This window comes from Anser cygnoides, chromosome 1, assembly GCF_040182565.1.
Source record: "Anser cygnoides isolate HZ-2024a breed goose chromosome 1, Taihu_goose_T2T_genome, whole genome shotgun sequence".
In the NCBI taxonomy this organism is placed as follows: domain Eukaryota; kingdom Metazoa; phylum Chordata; class Aves; order Anseriformes; family Anatidae; genus Anser; species Anser cygnoides.
Window position 1 is genome coordinate 185,364,414 of NC_089873.1, and position 20,168 is coordinate 185,384,581.

General features: G+C 38.1%; 1 protein-coding gene across 1 annotated transcript in view; it reads right to left on the reverse strand.

Annotated features, from left to right (window-relative positions):
• The window catches only part of FREM2 (FRAS1 related extracellular matrix 2), a 129,483-nt gene that overhangs the window by 21,226 nt on the left and 88,089 nt on the right, over nt 1–20,168 (reverse strand). The window contains exons 7-16 of the mRNA XM_066989665.1: nt 17,224–17,373; nt 14,993–15,202; nt 14,539–14,736; nt 12,330–12,494; nt 12,070–12,252; nt 9,896–10,026; nt 8,801–8,959; nt 7,702–8,005; nt 5,397–5,528; nt 4,461–4,792 (exon numbers count right to left, since the gene is read on the reverse strand). Of these exons, the coding sequence (XP_066845766.1) occupies nt 4,461–4,792; nt 5,397–5,528; nt 7,702–8,005; nt 8,801–8,959; nt 9,896–10,026; nt 12,070–12,252; nt 12,330–12,494; nt 14,539–14,736; nt 14,993–15,202; nt 17,224–17,373 (1,964 nt within the window). The remainder of the gene's footprint in view (nt 1–4,460; nt 4,793–5,396; nt 5,529–7,701; nt 8,006–8,800; nt 8,960–9,895; nt 10,027–12,069; nt 12,253–12,329; nt 12,495–14,538; nt 14,737–14,992; nt 15,203–17,223; nt 17,374–20,168) is intronic.

A 20,168-nucleotide genomic window follows, 5' to 3' on the forward strand; every position in this document is an offset into this window, starting at 1 on the left:
AATGCATGTGTTTGCAGCTGGGGAAGAAAAACAGATTGAATGTTAGTGAGCTTCCATGTCAAGGGAATACAAACTGCAGGGTTTTCTAAAACTTGATTGTGGTGGCTTATCTGAGCATAAAAATCTGAAAATACACACTTCGGTCCATCTGCATTTTAGAGCATCTAGTTGAGAATTTCAGAAAACCTGGCCTTTCCCCTTAAAATATTATTTTGGTAAAGCTGGAAATAGACTGTTTCTGTGCAATAAAATACTGTCTGCAAGCTGCCTCATATAAGTTGAGGCAATATATTAGTAATTTTAAAATCTGTTTTCAGACGGGATTTCCAGACACCTCAGTACCATCATAACACGTGTAACATAAATATGAACTGAACATATTGGAAGAGAAACATTTTCGGTTTTGTCCAGAAATATCTGGTTTTGTCAGAAAGCAAAACAAACTATTCAGCTATACTCAATTACAGTAGCTTCAAGGTATTAATCTGTATGTTCAAATATTTTAGTGCATGCTTTTCATCTTTGTGTTTCTGTTAAAGACTTGTTTAATTAGTTGTTAATCAAATCTGAATTGTAATTTCCTTGCATTCCTGTGCCAAGTCTAGCAATGGACTGGAACCAGTGGAAGCAATATCCACATGTAAATACTTGGCCAGAAACACACAGAAGCCTTTGAATGCCAAACTGTCTGGTTACAGCAAACAGTTGTAAATGCAGGAAATGAGATCAAATGATACTTCACACTCTATCAAATAAGACTAGGCCTACCCTTCAATATGCACCTCATTAAACAATATTAAACAATAGTCACTTCCTTGGTTTTCACTGTTTCATTTTTTAATTTCCTTTCAAGGATATCTGGCATTGTTCTAGCACCTGTGCCTTGAGAATCAGAGATAATTGTAGTGCTTGTCTCTTACGATGTCCCCATGAAATAAGGTCCAATCTCTATTGATTACCTGAAGATACAGGCAGATAACACTCACATAGGTGAGCTCCACCTATTTACAGCCCCAGCATACCCAAATACAGACCTTGGATTTCAAGTTGTGACTGCAGGTTATCCAAAAGAAAGCTGTTGCTAGTTAAGTCACCTTAACTTTAACCAGAACAGAGCTATTATCCAAATGAATTAGTTCAATTTAAAGAGTCTTTATTTTTAAATATAAGTTCCTTAAGCTGCACATCTAAATCCATATATAGATATACAGACACTTGATTTTTCAGATGTGGTGAATATGGGCAGAACCCAGGAACAAAGCATCTAGCTGTATTCTGAAAGAAGTGCTGCATCTAACTCACACAAGGTTTGCTCATGCACAGAGTAATTGCAAAAGAGAGTGGGTCACAAGCAAAAGGCCTCAAAGACAAAAAAAAAAAAAAAAAAAAAGGGAAGAAAGAAAAGAAACTGAAACCTTCCCTGTATGTATTATGACAGTTCATGAGTTCATGGGAACTGGCTAAGACAGCTGCACTCTGTGGCAAACACCAGGAGCACTGCCAGAAGAACTACGCCAGCTGCAGGTCTCCCACCTCACTTTTTGTTGACAGAAGCTCATCTTCTTCCCCTACTATTGGAGGAGTTCCCATAAAGTGAAGGTCCACATCACACAAGATATTGCCACTTGCTTTTGTGAAATATCTCTGTCTGAACCATGAGCGCAATCTTTGACCATATAGATACAGGAGCACTAGAACTGAAAAGCAGAATTTTGAGTTTAAAGATCCAGCCAAATATCTGGTAAATTCAAGCTAGTAAATCTGTAGCGGCAGCAGGATGTGGTAGGAGAATTTAATATTTATTTATCTGTTCTGTCTGTATAATGGAAATTAAGCTTCCTTTGTGTGCTAAGAAAACATGGTGAAAACCATAGCTGCCAGCTTCCCTCTCACGGAGGAGGATTATTAATTGTTCACTGAAGGAGAAAAAACCAACAATGGTAACAACCACAGAGATAGGGCACTGACTGCCACCCCTCTCAGCTGGAGGGGGTCATGTGAAGATAAAGACCAAACTTGGAGAAGAATTAAATGGAGGTGGGGGAAACAGGGAGGGCAGTGAAGCGCATACTGGCTGCGGGGCAATGTTTCACTGCTAGAAGTAATTCAGCTTGATATTTCACTTACCACTCTAACCTTTTAGCCACACCCTACGGAGCACTACAGGCTGACTTCAGCTGCAGTTTCATGGCTCTATAGCTCATGTTCATCCCTCTCTGCCTTGAAATGAGGGATCTTACCTAAAGTACATAATGCTTCTGGAGCTTAAAGCAAGTACACCTCTCTTCCTAAGATATATTACCATTTATGCATATTCTCCACAACCAACCATACAGGTTCTTTAAATTTGCCAAAATAAAGGGATGCTTCTTATTTTCTCCTCTGCTTATACCCATATGAACATACATAGGTTTTATTTAGACACACATTTGTCTAAACCAAGTGCTCAGCCTTTTCTCTATAGGACACAGAGTATTAGAAAAGATTCAAATCAGGCCTTCCCTTTCACTGTGGGAGAAGTGGCTTGCGTAGGTGGCAGGATTGACAGACAGCTGTGTGGCAGCTCTGTGAGCCTGTGTGCTGATTGTGGTTGTGTGGGAAATAAGAATATATGGCTGTGTATTGAATGTCTTCAGGGGCATAAAGAGATAGTGAAAGGAATAATGAGTTGAAGCAATGAAATCATTCTAAGAACAGTGAAGAGTGCTGTCATTTTTATCTTGTGGGAATGTGAAAGGTTTACATCCCACACTCGCATGCCTTCCCCTCCCCTCTGACAGGTTCATGGTTATAGTGGAATGCACCTGTAGGAGGATCTGCTTGTAGCAGAGGGGCAACTCCAAGCAGATGCACCAACAGTGAGCTCCTAGCATCAAGGCAGATACCTTGAACTGGTCTCTGAAACAGACAAGGAACCAGGAGAGACAACAGAGCACTGAGATGCCATAACCATCAAGGTCTTCATGTCTAAGAAGGGGAGAAGCTCCACTTTGTTCTGGTCTTATATTTTATAGAGTACATAACATCTAGTTAAAAGGAGCAGGATTTTAGGATGTTAACCAAGGGCTAGAGAGAATCAGGTGTAATTTCTTGTCCAGCATATTGACTGTATGATCACCCACAGAGTAAGGTGGACTTTAAGAATGTAAATATTAAAAAAAGGGGGAGAAAATTCAGCTTGTCTGATTAGATATTTATATGCCCTTTAGCACCTATGCTTTTAGTAGTAAAGAAGTTTTGCTACACATGCCTGTAGGTTTCTTTGGGCAACGGCACACTTTTCTCATCTGTAAGAATTCATGCTGTTTGGGATTGTCAAAGTAAGAATTTGTGCTTGTAAGTCTACTGAGGCTCCTAGGCAAATTGAACACCTGCTAAAAAGCAGAGCAGTTATGGCTGTTTCACACAGTGGCTTCATCCTTTTCACAGTGGCTCAACAGGTGATGCTAGTGAGCCCAGTAAGTGAGCTGGCTGTACCACACAACTATTGTGTTTAGAATGGAATGAGGTACTGCATTTCCAACCCTTCTACCAGCCTATAGCCCTTCTACCAGCCTAATTCCCCAAAGGGACATTTCCATGTCATAAAGGATTGATCTTCATAGGTACGGATTTTGTACTCCAGAGCCTGAGTGGGATCAGGCAGGCTTGTGCAGCAATTGCATAAGGAAGACCTAGGGATTACCCTTTGCTGTCACTGTGCCAGAAGAAATGCTACACCCTTTTATTTCCACATTACTATGGATTTCTAGAAATCATTTGTCAAAGAACACCTGAAGGTCTCTCCAATTCTCTTCTTTATAACCCCCAAACCACTTTCACAGCTCTGTTCTTCAGCCACATTGACAGCTTCTCTGCTTAGTGACCACAGAATTTTCTGCTGGGTAATGCAAGACCATTATGCTGTCTGCACTGGTGGGTCTTGTTACACAGTGAGCAAGAGATTGGCAGTGCCAAGCAGCTGATAGGACAGTGCAGTTAATTGTTATCAGCAGGAAGACTCTTCACAAGTTTTGTAAACTCTATTTTAAGGTACACAATGACTGATACTAAATAGTCCAGCACTGTCAGTGTGCTAAAAGCAATCCTCGAGAAGGCTTTCATTCTAAGAAAAGACTAACGTGGTTCACTGTACAATAAAAGCGGGATAGGTTGGTCCTAAAATATTTCAAAACTACATTGGGTGAAAATCATAGCAAATTTAATTCAATCTAAGTCATTCTCTTAATTTCAATCGGACAAAGATTTCACTTATAGCCTATTAGTGTTTAACGGACACTGACAGCTTTAAGAAACAAGCTGGTCTTACGTGAAGTCTTTATCTTGTTAAGAAAAAAAAAAGAACTTTTCTTTTTAAAATACGTACAAATAAGTAAATCAATATATTATCTTATAGATACTTTCCAAGAGAAGTCTTCCTTTTTAAGAATACAGTACAAAGTCAAGTTATAGGTTGGTACCTGTCCATCTGTCCCAATGGTGCCTCCACAATCTGTGAGGAGCTCGGACATGTCATAGTAGCTAACAAACTCCCATAAACAGGCTTCTAGATTCAAATTTCGGTAGAAGCGTAAGGTATTGAAGCCTCTAATTGTTGGGCTGTACTGGTATGGAATGGTATCTCCAATCACATCTGGATTTTTGGTAGCATCAGTCAGGAAACCATGGTGGGTCTTCACTTCTGTGTAATCCAACAAGTTGGAGCACTTATGGTTTCCAACTCTAGTTCCATCAGGGCTAAGTGTCAGCTCAAAATTGGAGAGCTCTCTTGTAGAAATAACAGGCAGCATGCCTAAAAAACATTAATTTATAGAACTATCACTATATTTCAGTAGTCAGAGTTGGTTAATCTAGCCCCAAACTCTCAAACACCAAAGATCTTATGAAGTACTTCTGTATTTGGAACACACAGTAATAAATGTACTTCAGAATTCAAAGAACGATGATATGCTGTGTATGAGAATATCATATCTTTGTATATGAAATACCAAATAGAATATTTCTAAATCTCCAATATATTTCTCATTCAGAATTTTGAGTGAATTTTACAGAAGCATGTAGTAATTAAATGGCTTTGTATGTTTTTTTAATAATTATTTTTGGTATAAGTATGGGCTTCAAAGGAATTTTACTAATTATAGGTCTATCTCAATTTATGTAAACCATGAAATTAATACGAAAACACTTAATTGTCACATCAAAGACTATGAATCAATACGGTGTCTTATGCACCTTGTTGCAAACTATACTTGTACATTGATGACACTTTTCTCTGTTCCAAGTGTTAAAAGATTATATCATGATTTTAGCTATCTAAAATAATATGACTGATAAGTTAGCTCAAATAACAGCATGTTGTATGACTTCTCTCAACTCCACAGCTGACTTTATCATACCGTCGATATGTGGCATCGTGACTGTCAGTTTGATGAGATTGGCATAAGCTGGATCCTCTGGGCCAGTATAGCGCAATTTGGCAGAGAATGGTTCTGCTCCAACTACTCCTGACATACGAGGTTGACAAAGACCTAATGAAAAAAAAAAAAAAAGAGAAAGTAACTTTACTTTAAGTCCAGAGGAAATAATCCATACTTTCCCTTGCATTAATTTTAGACACAATTTTTTCCAAACATACATGTTTCCAAAACAAGAAGAATTTTCTGGAATGACAGGTAAATGTTTTGGGCAGCATTTGTCAGAGATTCAAACAGGAATTTATGCAAAAGAATTAAAACAGAAATCATACATGATCAACTAGATCACATTTCTAGAATCTGGTGATGACTCTGCACCTGAAAATTTTCAGTTGCGTATTACAACCACATCTGCAGAGTAAGTGTCAGGTGCCATACAAAGGTCCTCAGAGGCATATGCATATTCCTTCCTTCCCCACATACATAGCTTTATGGAGGATACCTGATCAGGATTCACCTGCTTTTGGCACAAGATTGGGGTCTGGACATATTCATGACTTCACAGGACTCTACAAGCCTCCCATTCCATTACTGACCCAAAAGTAGTTAGAACAATAGTGTCTTAACCTAATTTTAGTTAGAAATGATCTCTAGAAATACTGTGCTCAAAATGGAGCCAGCTTCAAAGACAGATCAGGTTGCTCAGGGCCTTTTTCAGTAGATTTTGAATTTCTCCAATGCTGTAGAATCTGCAACTTTTGTCAGCCCTTTTCCAGGCTTAGTTCAACCTGTTCCAGTATTAGTCCTGGTTTGTAGAACCAACAGATTAAGTTTGCAATTGTACGATCAGAGATAAATGAAAGTTCCAGATCATGTTGTACATGATCTTCAAAATTCTTGACTTTCTCATCATAAGTTAGATAAGATACTGGAAGTAATATATGCATGACAGTTCACTGCTGGGCCTGTGCTAATTAGCTCTGCTAATTTGTCATGTGTAATTCAAGCCACTGATTATAAGGCTAATGTAGCCAGACTGTTTTACATAACCAAACTAGCTCACCCAGCACGAGGTTGTCTGTCTTTAAAATCACTACACTGCATCTTGTAGACAATACCCTTACTTAGACAGAGTTCTTTTTAGTGTGTAGGTTTCCTGATAATGCAAACAAAGGTGACTTTAACCTACAGCCAAAAAGTGAAATAAAGGAAGGAGGTAAATAGCAATTCCATTCAATAAGCTCCCTAAAGGCCTAATTTAGGAGAAAATAAAATGTTTTAACTAAAATATTTAGTTGGAAATGCCAGGGAAATTAAAATGATATTACAAATGAACACTCATGTAATTTATTATCTACTGTAAGATCTTACAGTAAACAGAGGACTTATTACAGCTACAAAAGCAGCAGAGATGACACAAAGAATACGTAGGGCCTGCAGAGAGGTAATAAAATACAGTGATTCGTAATTCACCTTGATTATTGACAATTAAGCACTCACCAGATTCTACAGTAAAAAAAGTATCTGAGATTTCTACGACAAAACAGCATATGCTATCAGACTAGCCATGTCCTTATCAGTTCCACACCTCTGCTTCACAACCTTATTTAGTACAAGTTTCATGGAAAGTGCTGGCTGGACAAAGGAGGTAGTTGACAGTACCTCTGCTGGCTGAGAGGACGCAGCATTAATTCAATTTTTATTAGGTATCAGAGAATCAGATAGAGAGAGACAAAGTGAGTATTAAAGAAAGAAGGTTGAATATTATGAATATATCAACCACAGAAAAAGTTCGTCTAGGTCTTGTTATTGGACACCAGTTGTTTTAGTCCTTAGTCAAGGAATAAACTAATTCTCAGGTGTCCAGTGAGGCTTGAATGCCAAATAAAGCTTTTCTTCTGGCTAGGCATTCAAAGTAGTGCTCACATGTGGATTCTTCAATGTCTAATAGGAAATGAGATGTACTGCAAGATTACTACAGTTGCATTCAAAAGACAACAAAACCCAGCTTTCATGGATTCCAATGCCTGGTATATACTGTTCTTCAGAATATAAAAATTCATTAAGTGAATAAATATTTAAAGGTTACTAGCAAAGATTAAAACCATTTCCTTCTATGCATTTTTTTTGCTGCGCTAAGATACTTTTTGCATTGCTTCTACAAACAACAAAAGAAAAGGTGAGGCTGTAGTGTTAAAACACCTTATCATGCAATTTGATTTTGTTAGGATGGAATTTGAGATCCAAAAGTGTCCTAGGGATTTTGCAATAGGTGATGATATCTTACCTTCTGATGTGCTTATAGTTACAATAGGGCTCATAAGTTCAAGACCCTCATTTCCATCTGAATTCACAGCACGAGCAGCACACTGGACACGAGAACCAGCTTGAAAGTAAATGGAGTCGAGTGTGATCATCTTGGAGGAAGTGAAGAAGGTATCAAAGTCGACCTCCTTCATAGGACTAGTCACACCATCAGGACCAGTGGGTGCACTCACAAGCCACCGGTATTGTGTCAGGGTGTTATTGATGTTCTCACTGGCACATATTGAACCAGTCTTATCAAAGTCTTCATATTTAGGATTGCAAGCCTGCAGAACAAGGCAGATAATGATTTATTTGCTTCACGGGAAAGGAATTTTAATTTATCAAGAGTCACAAAACTCAGCAACATGGAACTGATAACCCCAGTAAATCTCTTGAGTAATTAACTTATTTTGACAGTGATGCTTTTCGCACTGTTAAGGTAGATTAAAAGGCAGGTCTAACTATGCTTATTGAAATAAAAAACTATTATTTTATATTACAGTTTATGGGTGAAAACTTAATACAGTTATGAAAGCTCAAACTACACTTCACCTACTACTTTAACTTGAATGTCATCCTTTGATCTAATTCTGCAAATACAGATGGACCCAAAACTTCCTCAATGCATCTGAATATTCATGACAACACTTTGATTGCAAAATTGTGATGAAAGAAGCCTGTAGTATTCCAACAAACAGTATTCATTTTCCATTTTGTGACACTTACTGAAAACTGTGGCTCACTGGTTATCTCCTGTGATTTTAACCTTACAAATTAATGTTTTAATTTTATTTAATTTGTTTTAAGGTAAACAGGAAAGTAGGATGATACAATCATAGACATTGTGCAAGTATCTAATTTGTTCTTAGTGAGGAACAAGTGAAACATTTTTCTATGCTTTTTGTTCCCCTAAAAATTGATTTGCTATCCAGACAAATTATATTAGCTTTTAGGACTGTCCTAGCTTAAACTCATGTGTGACTCACAACGTGATTGATAAAGACTGCCTAAAATTCAACTGCACCTTTAAACAAAATCCATACACTTATTTTGATCCATCTTTCCACAGAGATACTCACTGTAATACAGATGACAGGATAGCCAGCTACAGGACTTGTTCTGTCTTTGGCTCTAGAAGTATCGTCATATATCAAAAGGGATGCAACTTGAGGGACGGAGGGAAAGGTGACATCTGCCATGCTGTTCATTTCTTCAATATAAACAATGGCCTTGGCTGCCTGATAATGAAAAGGCAGAAAAAGTTCTCTGTGAGCTTTTAAGCAAATAAGAGAATTCAAGCTGGACCTTGAGAAGAAAAAAAGATCATTCTTAGCTTTTGAAACACTCTCAAGGTAAGTTCTAAAACCTCAGCTGGATGAGTTATTGTGAAAGGGTCAAGGCACTGCAAAGTATATTGCAGACTATAAAACCAAGAGCTAAAATGATTTTTTTTATTTTCCAGAACACTGAGGATAGCAGACCATTTAACCTCTTGTGTTGCAGCTTTCTTGAATCACTTCAGTATTCTGGTAGAACTCTGATGTACGCTGTTGTTCTTCAACTGCCTGCTGAAAACATGGTGTTTGACATCAGCAAAGGTGTCTGTTGACAGCAATCTGTGCTGTCTGGCTGCCTGGAGTCAGACTATGTATGTGATACAGATGAAGGGACTAAAGAGTTAGAAGAACACTTTTTGCAGAATCGGAGGAATATGCTGTTTATATTAAAAGCATGTATGATATAATGCTAACTAACAAGAATGTGTGGCTACTTTATTTCACACAGCAACAACATAGCTTTGACAGCAGAAGTTATATTTCACCTGACTGCTCTTTTTACAGCATAGGGGATATATTTTATTGCCAGCCAGTGTTTCCAAGAGGACATCAGGTTTTAGGGCCAATTTGAAGAAGAGAATGTATCTGGAAAGATGTCTTAAAGACTTCTGTTCCACATAGGCTCTTGTCTCTGTATTCCCATGAACCTTATTGCCATGGCAAAAAAACGTTTTGGGTAGGTGCTACAATGTCACCCAGAATGATCCTCTTTGACTTCTAAACTACAAGCCAAGATGGCATGCATAAATATTAAAAGAAGAATAAAGCTATAGGGCAGAAAGCAAGGAGGTCTTTTTACCAGATTTTGCTGTTGAGGACTTTGCATCAGTTTGTTACCTGTATTTCAGCGACCATGTTCTCATCAGGCTTCAGGTGAACAGTGAAGGCTTCTCTCATCTCCCTAACTCCATCATAGAGAACTTCAATTTCCACAAAGTGCTGCGTTTCGCCCTCCTTAAACTCAATTTCTAAAAACATAATGAGACACCTAAAAATAAATCTGACGTTCATAACAAACAGTAATTTTAGGTCCAGCCATGAGAGACAGCAGTTAATACCCACTACTCGAATTAAAGACGTTTATTTTACCTTAAACCCAGAGATGTTCCAAGACCTATGTGGAAATCCTGCCCATAACAGATCTTTATCAAAGGCTTCTGGGCAGAGACACAGAGCCTTTTGTTCTGCAGTAGCACATTTCCCTTCAAATCTTTGCTCCCATGCACTGTTGGTGCACAGTACAGAGAGGGGAAGGAAGATATAGGGTAGTGCTTATAGGGTTAGTATCAACTGACTGTTCAACAAGGCCAAGTGCAAGGTTCTGCATCTGTTCTGGGGCAATATCAAGCACAAACACAGGCTGGCGGGAAAATGCGTTGAGAGCAGCCCTGAAGAGAAAGACACGGGGGTATTTGTGAATGAGAAGCTCAACACGAGCCAGCAACATGCACTTGCAGCCCAGAAAGCCAACTATATCCTGGGCTTCACCAAAGAAGAGTGGTCAGCAGTTCGAGGGAGGTGATTCTCCCCATCTGCTCTGCCCTTGTGAGACCCCATGTGGAGCACTTGTTCAGCTCTGGGGCCCCCAGCACAAGAAGGACATGGAAGTATTAGAAAGAGCCCAGAGGACTGCCACAAAGACAATCAAAGGGCTGGAGCACCTCTCCTACAAAGACAGGCTGAGGGAATTGGGGTTGTTCAGCCTGCAGAAGAGAAGGTTTCAGGGAGACCTTATAGTGGCCTTCTAGTAACCAAGGGCTGCCTACAGGAAAGTTGGGGAGGGATTCTTTGTCAGAGAGTGTGGTGATAGAACAAGGAGTAATGGCTTTAAACTAAAAGAGGGTAGATTTAGATTAGATATTAGGAAGAAATGCCTTACTCTGAGGGTGGTGAGGCACTGGCACAGGTTGCCCAGAGAAGTTGTGGATGCTCCATCCTTGGAAGTGTTCAAAACCAGGTTGGATGGAACTTTGAGCAACCTGGTCTGGTGGGAAGTGTCCCTGCCAATGTCAGGGGGTTGGAATTACATGATCTTTTGAGGTCCCTTCCAATCCAAACCATTCTATGACATTAAAAATTCCTGTGTCTTTCAGGAGGAAAGAGCAAGACTTTGAAATGATGGAGACAAAGTGATGGGAGTTAGCAAGATCCAGGCTGATAATTTTCTAGTTGCTCACAATTTTTCTCTGCAAATATCAGTAGTGGGAAATGCCTCTCCTGTGGAATTTGGAGATGGCCCAGTGTTGTTGCTGGATGTTCAGAAATGAGTCCTATCCTTCAGCTGGGTTGGACACCAAAATAGCTTATCCAAAACTGTGAAAACACTCCAGCAATGAAAGATTGGTCTTAAAACACAGATTAGTATCATGTATTATCATAAACTTCAAAAGACAAAAAATCTGTAGTGCTATGAACTCTATTAATCATTCACCAAACCACGTGGGTGGGCTACTAACAGAATTTTATCAGCTAAGAAATTTCTCATTCTCTTTCACAGCTTTTCTCCTCATTCATCACTATTGAGGAGCAGCGGGCAGTGAATTGCAGAGATATAGGAAGAAAGTTTAATTATTATGAAAGTTGAACAATAAACAGAAAGAGATATTTATTCCTAGATTGAGCAGTAAGCCATTAACTTATTGAGTTGCTTGAAACAACTCCACAATCATATCCTATAATAGATGCTTCTGCAGAGTAATGGTAATACACTTTGCAAATGTTCCTAAGATGGCACTCACACATTTCTCCCACAGTTACTCAGCTACAGATGTTTTCAAAGGAGTGGCAATTATTTTGTAAATATCTCCATGGATATCTAGCCTCCCAAGAGCAATTTGACAGTTGCTTACCACATGGGATCACATCCATATTTAATCATGAATAGTATCCTGTTCATGGAATTATTTCATCCTTCAAGCATTATACCATAATGTTAATAATAATAACTAATAATCATATAATCATAAAAATAACAATCCTACAAATAGCAGGATGTATCTGAGTGACCCTACCTTCTGATATAGGATGATAGTCTTCTCCAGAAGTAGCAGATCCATCCTTTGTATGAACTCTCACAACAGAAACCTTGGAAGTGTCTCCCAGACGAAGCACTGGGATTTTTACAACTGCTACTTGTCTTGTGTCCTTTGGTTCACTCACACTAAATTTGGTCTCACCAAACTTAATAATAGCTTCTGTAATTAGAGTAAAAATATGTTTAGAACACGCTAATGGGCTTCCAAAAGGCAATAATAACAAAATAATTTCTTACTGTCTGCATCATCCTGAATCTTTATCAGGGTCTCATTTTGTTCACCAACAGAGGCACCAAAGGAAGAATCACTTCTTGGAGTGCCAAGAACCAGGCGTAGTTCTTCATCTTCTTCATGGAAAGTATCATCCGTAAGCACCAGTGTGCAAGGCTTCTCAGTCTCACCTGCAATCATTCTGAAGGTAATATCATGCAGAACTTAGGTGTTCTTTGCTCTATTACAGCACTTTTCTTCAAGCTCAAGGAACAATGGGATGCTTCTGTTGGCCAAGGCATCTACCTCACTATCTTGGCACAATACAAATTAATGAATGACGACAATAATAGAGAAAGCAGAATGAGTATTCATTATGTGTCTATGGAAGCTCACTATTTAAACGGAATCTTCTGTTTTGAGATTTCTCTGTTTATATTTGGTATATCCACTTCACATGTATTGTTCCTTTTGTTTTATCTTCATACTCGTTTTCAGTGACCTCCACACTGTGTGAAATACACAGTGTATGTTTCAAAATTAAATACTTGCACAAGGTAACCGAGTAATCGAAACTTTCAGTAATACTAATGGTAATTTTGTCCTGGAGTTTTTGAATTTCCAGAATTACTGACATTTTTGAGATAGTCTCCAATCTTGTGCACCTTCACTTTTATTATTCCATTTAATGTCTTTAAAACTCCCACTGGTCCAAATGACAATGAGTATCTCCTTAAAAATTCTCTGGAGTTGTAAAATGCTCAATTTGAGTAGTCACAAACCCATGTGTATAAACTTACTAGATATTCTGAGACTCTAGGAATAAGGCTTTGTCTTAAGCCTTCTACAAGAACACCAAGAGCTGTAACTGGTATGCAGGCTATCTGGCTCCCAGCATCAGACTCAGTGGGCTCATCATCAGGAGAATGATTTCTACATCCCTGACAAAAGGAACAGCACAGGATGTGAGAGAAATGAGGCCAATTTACAGTCATTTTATATATTGCATGAAAAAGTTATCAAGGTTCTTTAAGATGAAAAAACAGATTAGGACGCTGACTGCCTTCATTTTCTGAGGTGTTTTTACCCCTACAGAAAATAAATTATCCATTCAGAGAAAGAAGGAAATACAAAATATTCATCTGGCTCATTGTTTCAAGGGAAGCATGGATAAATACTGTACTGAAACTGCTGCATTGTAAACAGGCCTAAGGAGCTTATGGAAACAAGATATGATGTTACCAGACCTCTTTGCTACTTGTCTTCATTGAGAAATAGTAGGGTGACACTCAAAAGAGAAGGTAAAAAGAAGGGGCCTGAATCCATCAATCTTAACAAGTTGGTCTCTTTCCTGGTTTCACAGAAGCAATGGCAAAGGCATGGAGTACATGCCAGCACTAACAGCCGAGGTCCGTTCTAAATGAATGACTGAACAACCCACTTTTCTGAAAAGCTAAGATACATGAAATATAAGCTTGTCATTCCTGTGATAAGGGCATACAGAGGATTTCATACTGATAACAGAACTTGTTTAGAGCTTGTAAAAAATATGTGTGTAGACTTAGAAGACTAGAAGTCTAAACTGTCTTCTGCACAAATAGAGGGAATCAGGCAGTATTTTTTCAAGGTAGTAACACATGATTTATCTGTGTTTCGTATCTGATGTGAGATATTAAGCATGTGATGCTGGCAAACTAGCACAGGAAAGCCTCCCTAAAAAAAAAAAAAAAAAACCCACCACCACCACCACCACCAACAAAAAACAACCACACACAACAACAAAAAATCTCAAACACAAATAAGAGAGTTATATCCCAGCTGAAAGGTCTGCCACTCATTTCAGTGCAAGTCAAGTGTATTTATCAGAAATCTGTCTAATGAATAGCAGAGCTTCTGAAGTTTTCTGTAGGGCAGCAGGTCTGTGCTTTTATCACTGTATTACTCTGAACTGCTTTTGCTACAGTGGATCAAAAAGACCCACATGCTTGATCTATACATATATATGCCACTTTGGTCCCTATTGATGATCCCTCTGGATCAGAAGTGACACAAAAAGAGACTATTAACATCATCTGTGCACGCTCTACCCACTGTGTATGGAAAGATTTTGGTTTTCCAGAGTAGCCTTTTTGGCATTACTTTATAAGACACTTAAAATTAAAACAGAACAAAACAAAACAAAGCAAAACAAAATATAGTAGACTAAAGGCTTCTAAAATAAGATCAAGAGCTTACCAGGAAGGAAGGTGATGATGGAACTGTCAGTATTAGGACGCTCCTCAAAGTCAATCATTACCTGAGCTGAACCTTGCCTTGTATAGCATCTCACAGTGGATGTGTATCGGATATCCCCACTCCTGTATATCATGGCAGAAATCTGTCCATCATTTTCATTGCCTACATATAAAGATTCTTTAAACTGCATCTTAGGCACTAGACAGAAAAACATAAAAAGCACATGTAAAGTATAGTTGCAGAAGTTAACACATCTTTGCTCCACTACTTCAAATTTTGTTGTGCTATATTGCACTAGCAGCTATTGCATAAGCATCTAGCAAGCAACTGACGTAACAAACTCAAAGGTGTAGATTCATTGGCTTTGGTGTGATACAAAAGGACAAGTGCTATTTGTGTATCGCAGTCATCCATCTCTTGTAAAAATGTGAAAAGGTCCAAGAAATCAACTCACAATCAGAGACTGAGTCATTAATGAAGATGGTTGCCTTGCTGGGTTCTCCAAGGGCAGCATTCATAGGCATCCTTAGCACAAGCTCAAACTTCTCAGTTCCTTCTAACACCGGCTGTCCAAGGTCATCCAGAATTACCACACGAAACGTCTGCATACTGACTCCAGGGGCAAAATCCAAATTACGACTGATGCCTACATAATCTACACCAGCTACCAGTGGAAAAGGGATTAAAAAACATCAAATACATAAATAGCATTACGTGCAATTAAAAATAAAAATATACATAAATATCTCTTGACCATCTAAGTTGTACTACACAATTTAACAGGTTGATATTAAGTCATTTTTTGTTTAGTGATACAAGTCACAAACCAGGCCTGATTCTGTTCTCTAAATACCAAAATATTCTCTAAATGTTCTCTAAATAACCAAAAGTTATTCCACTAAAATCAATAAAGTTTTTTGGAAGTAAGAACTGAAAGTAAGCGTAAAGATTTGAGAAAGACTCTGGAGATGAAGTGGTCTTTTGGAAAGAAAATTTGTATTATTCTATAATGAAGTTGGCAATTTTGAGACTAGTGTAAATAGAGAAGGAAAAAGGTCAGTGAGCTAAATGTAAGGAAGAAGTGCTATTCAAAGGAGAATGTGCTGTTCAAAACAGAATGAATGGAAACCAAAAGAATCAAATTCTGCCCAGACTGTGTCAGGTGGTGTTTGGCACCTTGTACAGTTAAAAGACAGACTGATCCGGTTTGGCTTGCTTTTATGTTTTGTTTTGTTTTCATAGAATCATAGAATCATTGAGGTTGGAAGAGACCTTCAAGAACACCAAGTCCAGCCATTGCTTTGTTCTAAGCAAAGCAAGCCAACACATAACAAACCAATGCGAAGGAATGAAACTAAACAAGATCCTTACTAAAACGTGACACTGTATATAAAAACAGAGCATTAACGGTGTCTAGAGCTTTAGTAAAAGACTGAGTTTTAACGTTCATTTTTAGGGTGATTAAGTGGCAGCAGAGCTGTTGAGTCAAAGCTTTGGGGAAAACAGTTTCATCGAAATTAAAATAGGGTTTAGAATTATGTGAATTTGACATAATTTGGTGAGATCAAAGGTCATCATTAGACGGACACTTGCTTAGAGTCCTAGATGCTCTATCCAGGCCTAAAGCTGTAAGGCAGGATGTCAGGACTGGTAGCTGAGAGCAGCAGATTCACTGCTTGACACTGCTGTGCTGTGTCAAGATCAAGGACCGGGTTCATGGCTTAAAAGGCAGTCAACTATGTCAGATCTTTCAGGCTGTCACCAACAGACTAGAGAGTCTGAGGGCTGTGCCAGCCTCAGTTTTCAGGTTTGTTTACCTGCTGCAGTCAGGCTAAAATCCCCGAGGCCCTGGCACAATGAATTAAGATTCTTACTATAAGGCAGTATTTCCCCTCCTTCCCTGGAAATAACTTCAATAGTCAGGGTGAAACAAAGACAGAAGATCATATAAAACAAGTTCATAAATGAAGTAATCATGTATTCTTAGACTTTATCATTTCCTTTTTCATGAGAAAGCATGCAGAAAGACTTGCTACAGGTGAATGTTTGGATTTCCCACATTGCTCAAGTAACAGTAAAGTTTTACACAACTTTACCTCATTGAAAATTAGTTGAATAGATGAACTCTACTGTCCACTTACACTTGGGATAAGCATCTAAGGAAGATTACTGGTCTTTTTGTGATGCCTATATACGACCGTCTTACACCGTGGTTTGTGAAAATACTCTAACATTTGTATTTGTATGTACTCTAACATTTGATTCTGCAAAGGTTCTGTCAAATCATCACTGAGCCACACAGCTGTAGCAATCCTCTTGCTGTACAGGATACTAGATAATTTCTCACTGTCTACAGTAAGAGGAGCAAAGTCTGTGTGCTGCCAGGGGTTAGAAGTCTGTGCCCAGAGTATGCTGTTGTGGCAACAATCAACTGCCTTTGTGGAACAGTGTTTTATATGAATATTTGAAGAGATTTCTGTCAGTGCTGGACCTCATGGTTGCTCCTGTTTCAGTTTCTTGCAGAGCAAACTCTGTAAGTACCTAGTTTGTTCTAAGAAGAAAGATCTAAGAGAAAGACACATATAAATTTCAGCTTATGTAGCTGAATCTATATCAAGTAAGACCAAATGTACTAGCATTTGCTGCTGAGATGTATTATGAAACTAGACCAAAACAATAACTTACCTTCTGCAGTTATTGGTTCAGATTTGCGAGACCTTACTGTAACAGAGGCAGCTTTAGACAGATCGGTTCCAGTCCTCCAGACACGTACCTCAACATAGCCAGCACTCTCGTCAACATAGTATTCATCATTTCCAAAGTAGAATGCTGGTTCTGGTGAAAAAATAATAATATCTATCAGTGTTCCTTTACCATATCTTGAAGGTAACAAAGGGGCATAACATTACAGAATGGAGAGACCTTCACTCTTTTCAGTAGTTAAAAAAAAAAAAAAAAAGCCTTTGTTTTAAGTTTTAGACTTTTTCTTATGTACTTTTAGCTTAATTTAAAGTATTGGTTTGCCCATTTTGGGGTGGCAATTGTTATATCAGCACTGTGCTCTTTTTCTTGCCTCCTACACTTTCAATTTTGTGTGGCAGAAGGTAGGAATTTGTGTGCAAAAACAAATGCATTATCTCATTAAACTTACTTGATCTGGGTCCTGTGCACAAGCCAGAAAATTCCTTGCATTTTTCACTTTGGTGCAAACAGACAAAGGTGAATATAGATAATGAAAGCTTAACTAGAATGTTCTCTCAGATTCCTGATTTTAAAACCAGACTAAAACATGATATATAACTGGAGCTGCTTTTGGAAATGTTTTCCAGCTAACCAAAGGGGCAATGCTTAATTTTAGTTCCCCCACATCTAACATTTAAAACAAAATCAATCTTATTCCATGTAGACTGGAATGTGAATAGTCTTTTATCTTAATATTTAAGTTCTAGAGTTTATAAAGAAAGAAGAGCAAAAAGCAAAGGAGATTAAGCTTTATCCCACTTAACAGACATGTTTTTTTATCTTCATTTTTCCTCCCTTCTTCAACTTTTCCACCCACAGCAATTTTACAAAGTAAACAGGTTTGAAAACATAGACCAACTGCATCCTGGATGTAGCTCCCCTTTGCTAGACTCTCCATTTCTGTTTCAAACATATAGAAGTAATGGCACACACAGCCAGTGCCTCAGCTTTTCTGTTGCACAGCAGAAACCATACCCACCTTCCCCAATGTTTGGTATGTAGTTTGAAGACCTACACAAATTCTCCTATCTCATCATAATTTTGTTATCCTGCTTAGTGGGAATTTGTTACAAATATAAGGTTACAATACCACAAATTTGCTTGAAAACACCATACAGCATATGGCCAACTAGATTTGAGTTGACAGAGGTCATAGCAACTTAACCAGTGCTCTATCAGTGGCACTATGACACACATTTCCCCTTCATAAAGGATAGAAAAACGGGATAAATTCAAAGGAAATGACAGGAAAAGTTTATGGATCTACAGAGCTATGCTGAGCATACAGAAAAGGTACAGGTTACCCAAAGGAGGAGATACAAAAACTTATTAATGGTAAGGGAAAATTTGGCCCATCACCTCCTTGACTCAGTCAAATTTCCCTATTATAAGCATGTTGCAAAACCTGTGACTTCTACTACAGCAGAACAAACACTTTGGAACTGAGGAACCTACTTCTGCCTACAACTGAGCTCAATAAAATGAAATATTGTGAACACATTTTGTCATGAAAGTTTTGGAGAGGCCTATCAGATAATCAGAGAGAAAAAATACCTAAGTTTTTCTGAAGTGCTTGAGGACAATCTGACTGACTACACAGCATACGACAACAATTTATTCTGTGATAGACTGCTTATTTCTTTTTATACAAAACTGAATAATGTAGGATAGGATTTTAATTAAAACTAACCAGAAATAATACAAAGCAGTTACTAAATTGTTAGTAAGCCAGAGCTTCATCTGAGAAGGCAACAGTTCCTAAGTATTTTGTAATTGCAAATGAGAATTAAACTAGAAATTTTGAAGAACATATTTTTTTCTTCTGATTGCAAGATTTTTCCTGTATTTCACAACCAACAAAATAAATTATTAGAAACCAACCAAACAAATAAAACCCTTAATAGTCCACATTAGTGAAAACAAATGCAGCTGCTTCTCTACTTATCTGGGAAAACTAAAACCATGGGTTGCAACAAATTGATGGAATTAAATGTATTTACTGAACGATAGTGCAGATTCATCGACTTGTTTGAGCATTATCAAGGTCATCAACCTTTGCAGGATGAAAGACAAACTTGACAAATGTCTAGTTTTGGCAAATGAAAAGGCTTTCATTTCCACTTCAGACTTTTTATTCAGGATGATATATATTCAACAGTGTGTGTGTTTGTACGCACAGACACACACACATTCATCTTACATTATTTGCCTATAGAGATTGAGTTGTCAGTGATTGCATTTATATTTGGGACTGTGAAGCTCTCATCTGAAACCTTTTGAATATTCAGGTGAATAGAATACACTCTCTGGATCTTCCCCTCTAACTGTTATTAACTTTGACAAGAGTTCTACTTACAGGGATATTTCAGACATACACTGACCTTCTGTAATTCTCAAGATGGACAAAGACTCATCCAACCTCTAGAGGTTTAAAAATACAGAACACCTACTAAGATCAAACAGTTATGAATATGCTAACAGTTGGAAAAGGTACTTAAAAGATCATCACATCTAATACATGTCATATCTTACACAGCTATTTTTAAAGATTAGCACATTTGAGTCTAATAATCCTCTTCTTTCTATAATGATGTCCTGGTAATTCCAGAATTGATCTAGACTCAGCCCCACCTCATTCTAAGCACCTAAGTGAGAGGTACTCACATTCACAGCCTTCTTGCTCTCAGTTTTCAAGGACAAAGACAGGCAATTCCAGAAGGTTTGCCAGCATAATAAGCACACAGGAGGAGAGGTGGAATGGAACACCCACCACAGTGAGTACAACCTGAGATCTAGAAGCATTGCCTTCTACTCACTGATTATTCAGGAAGCCTATGTGACCTAACTCAAACCAGATGGAAGATGTAAAAGAAAATGTTTTTGGTTTA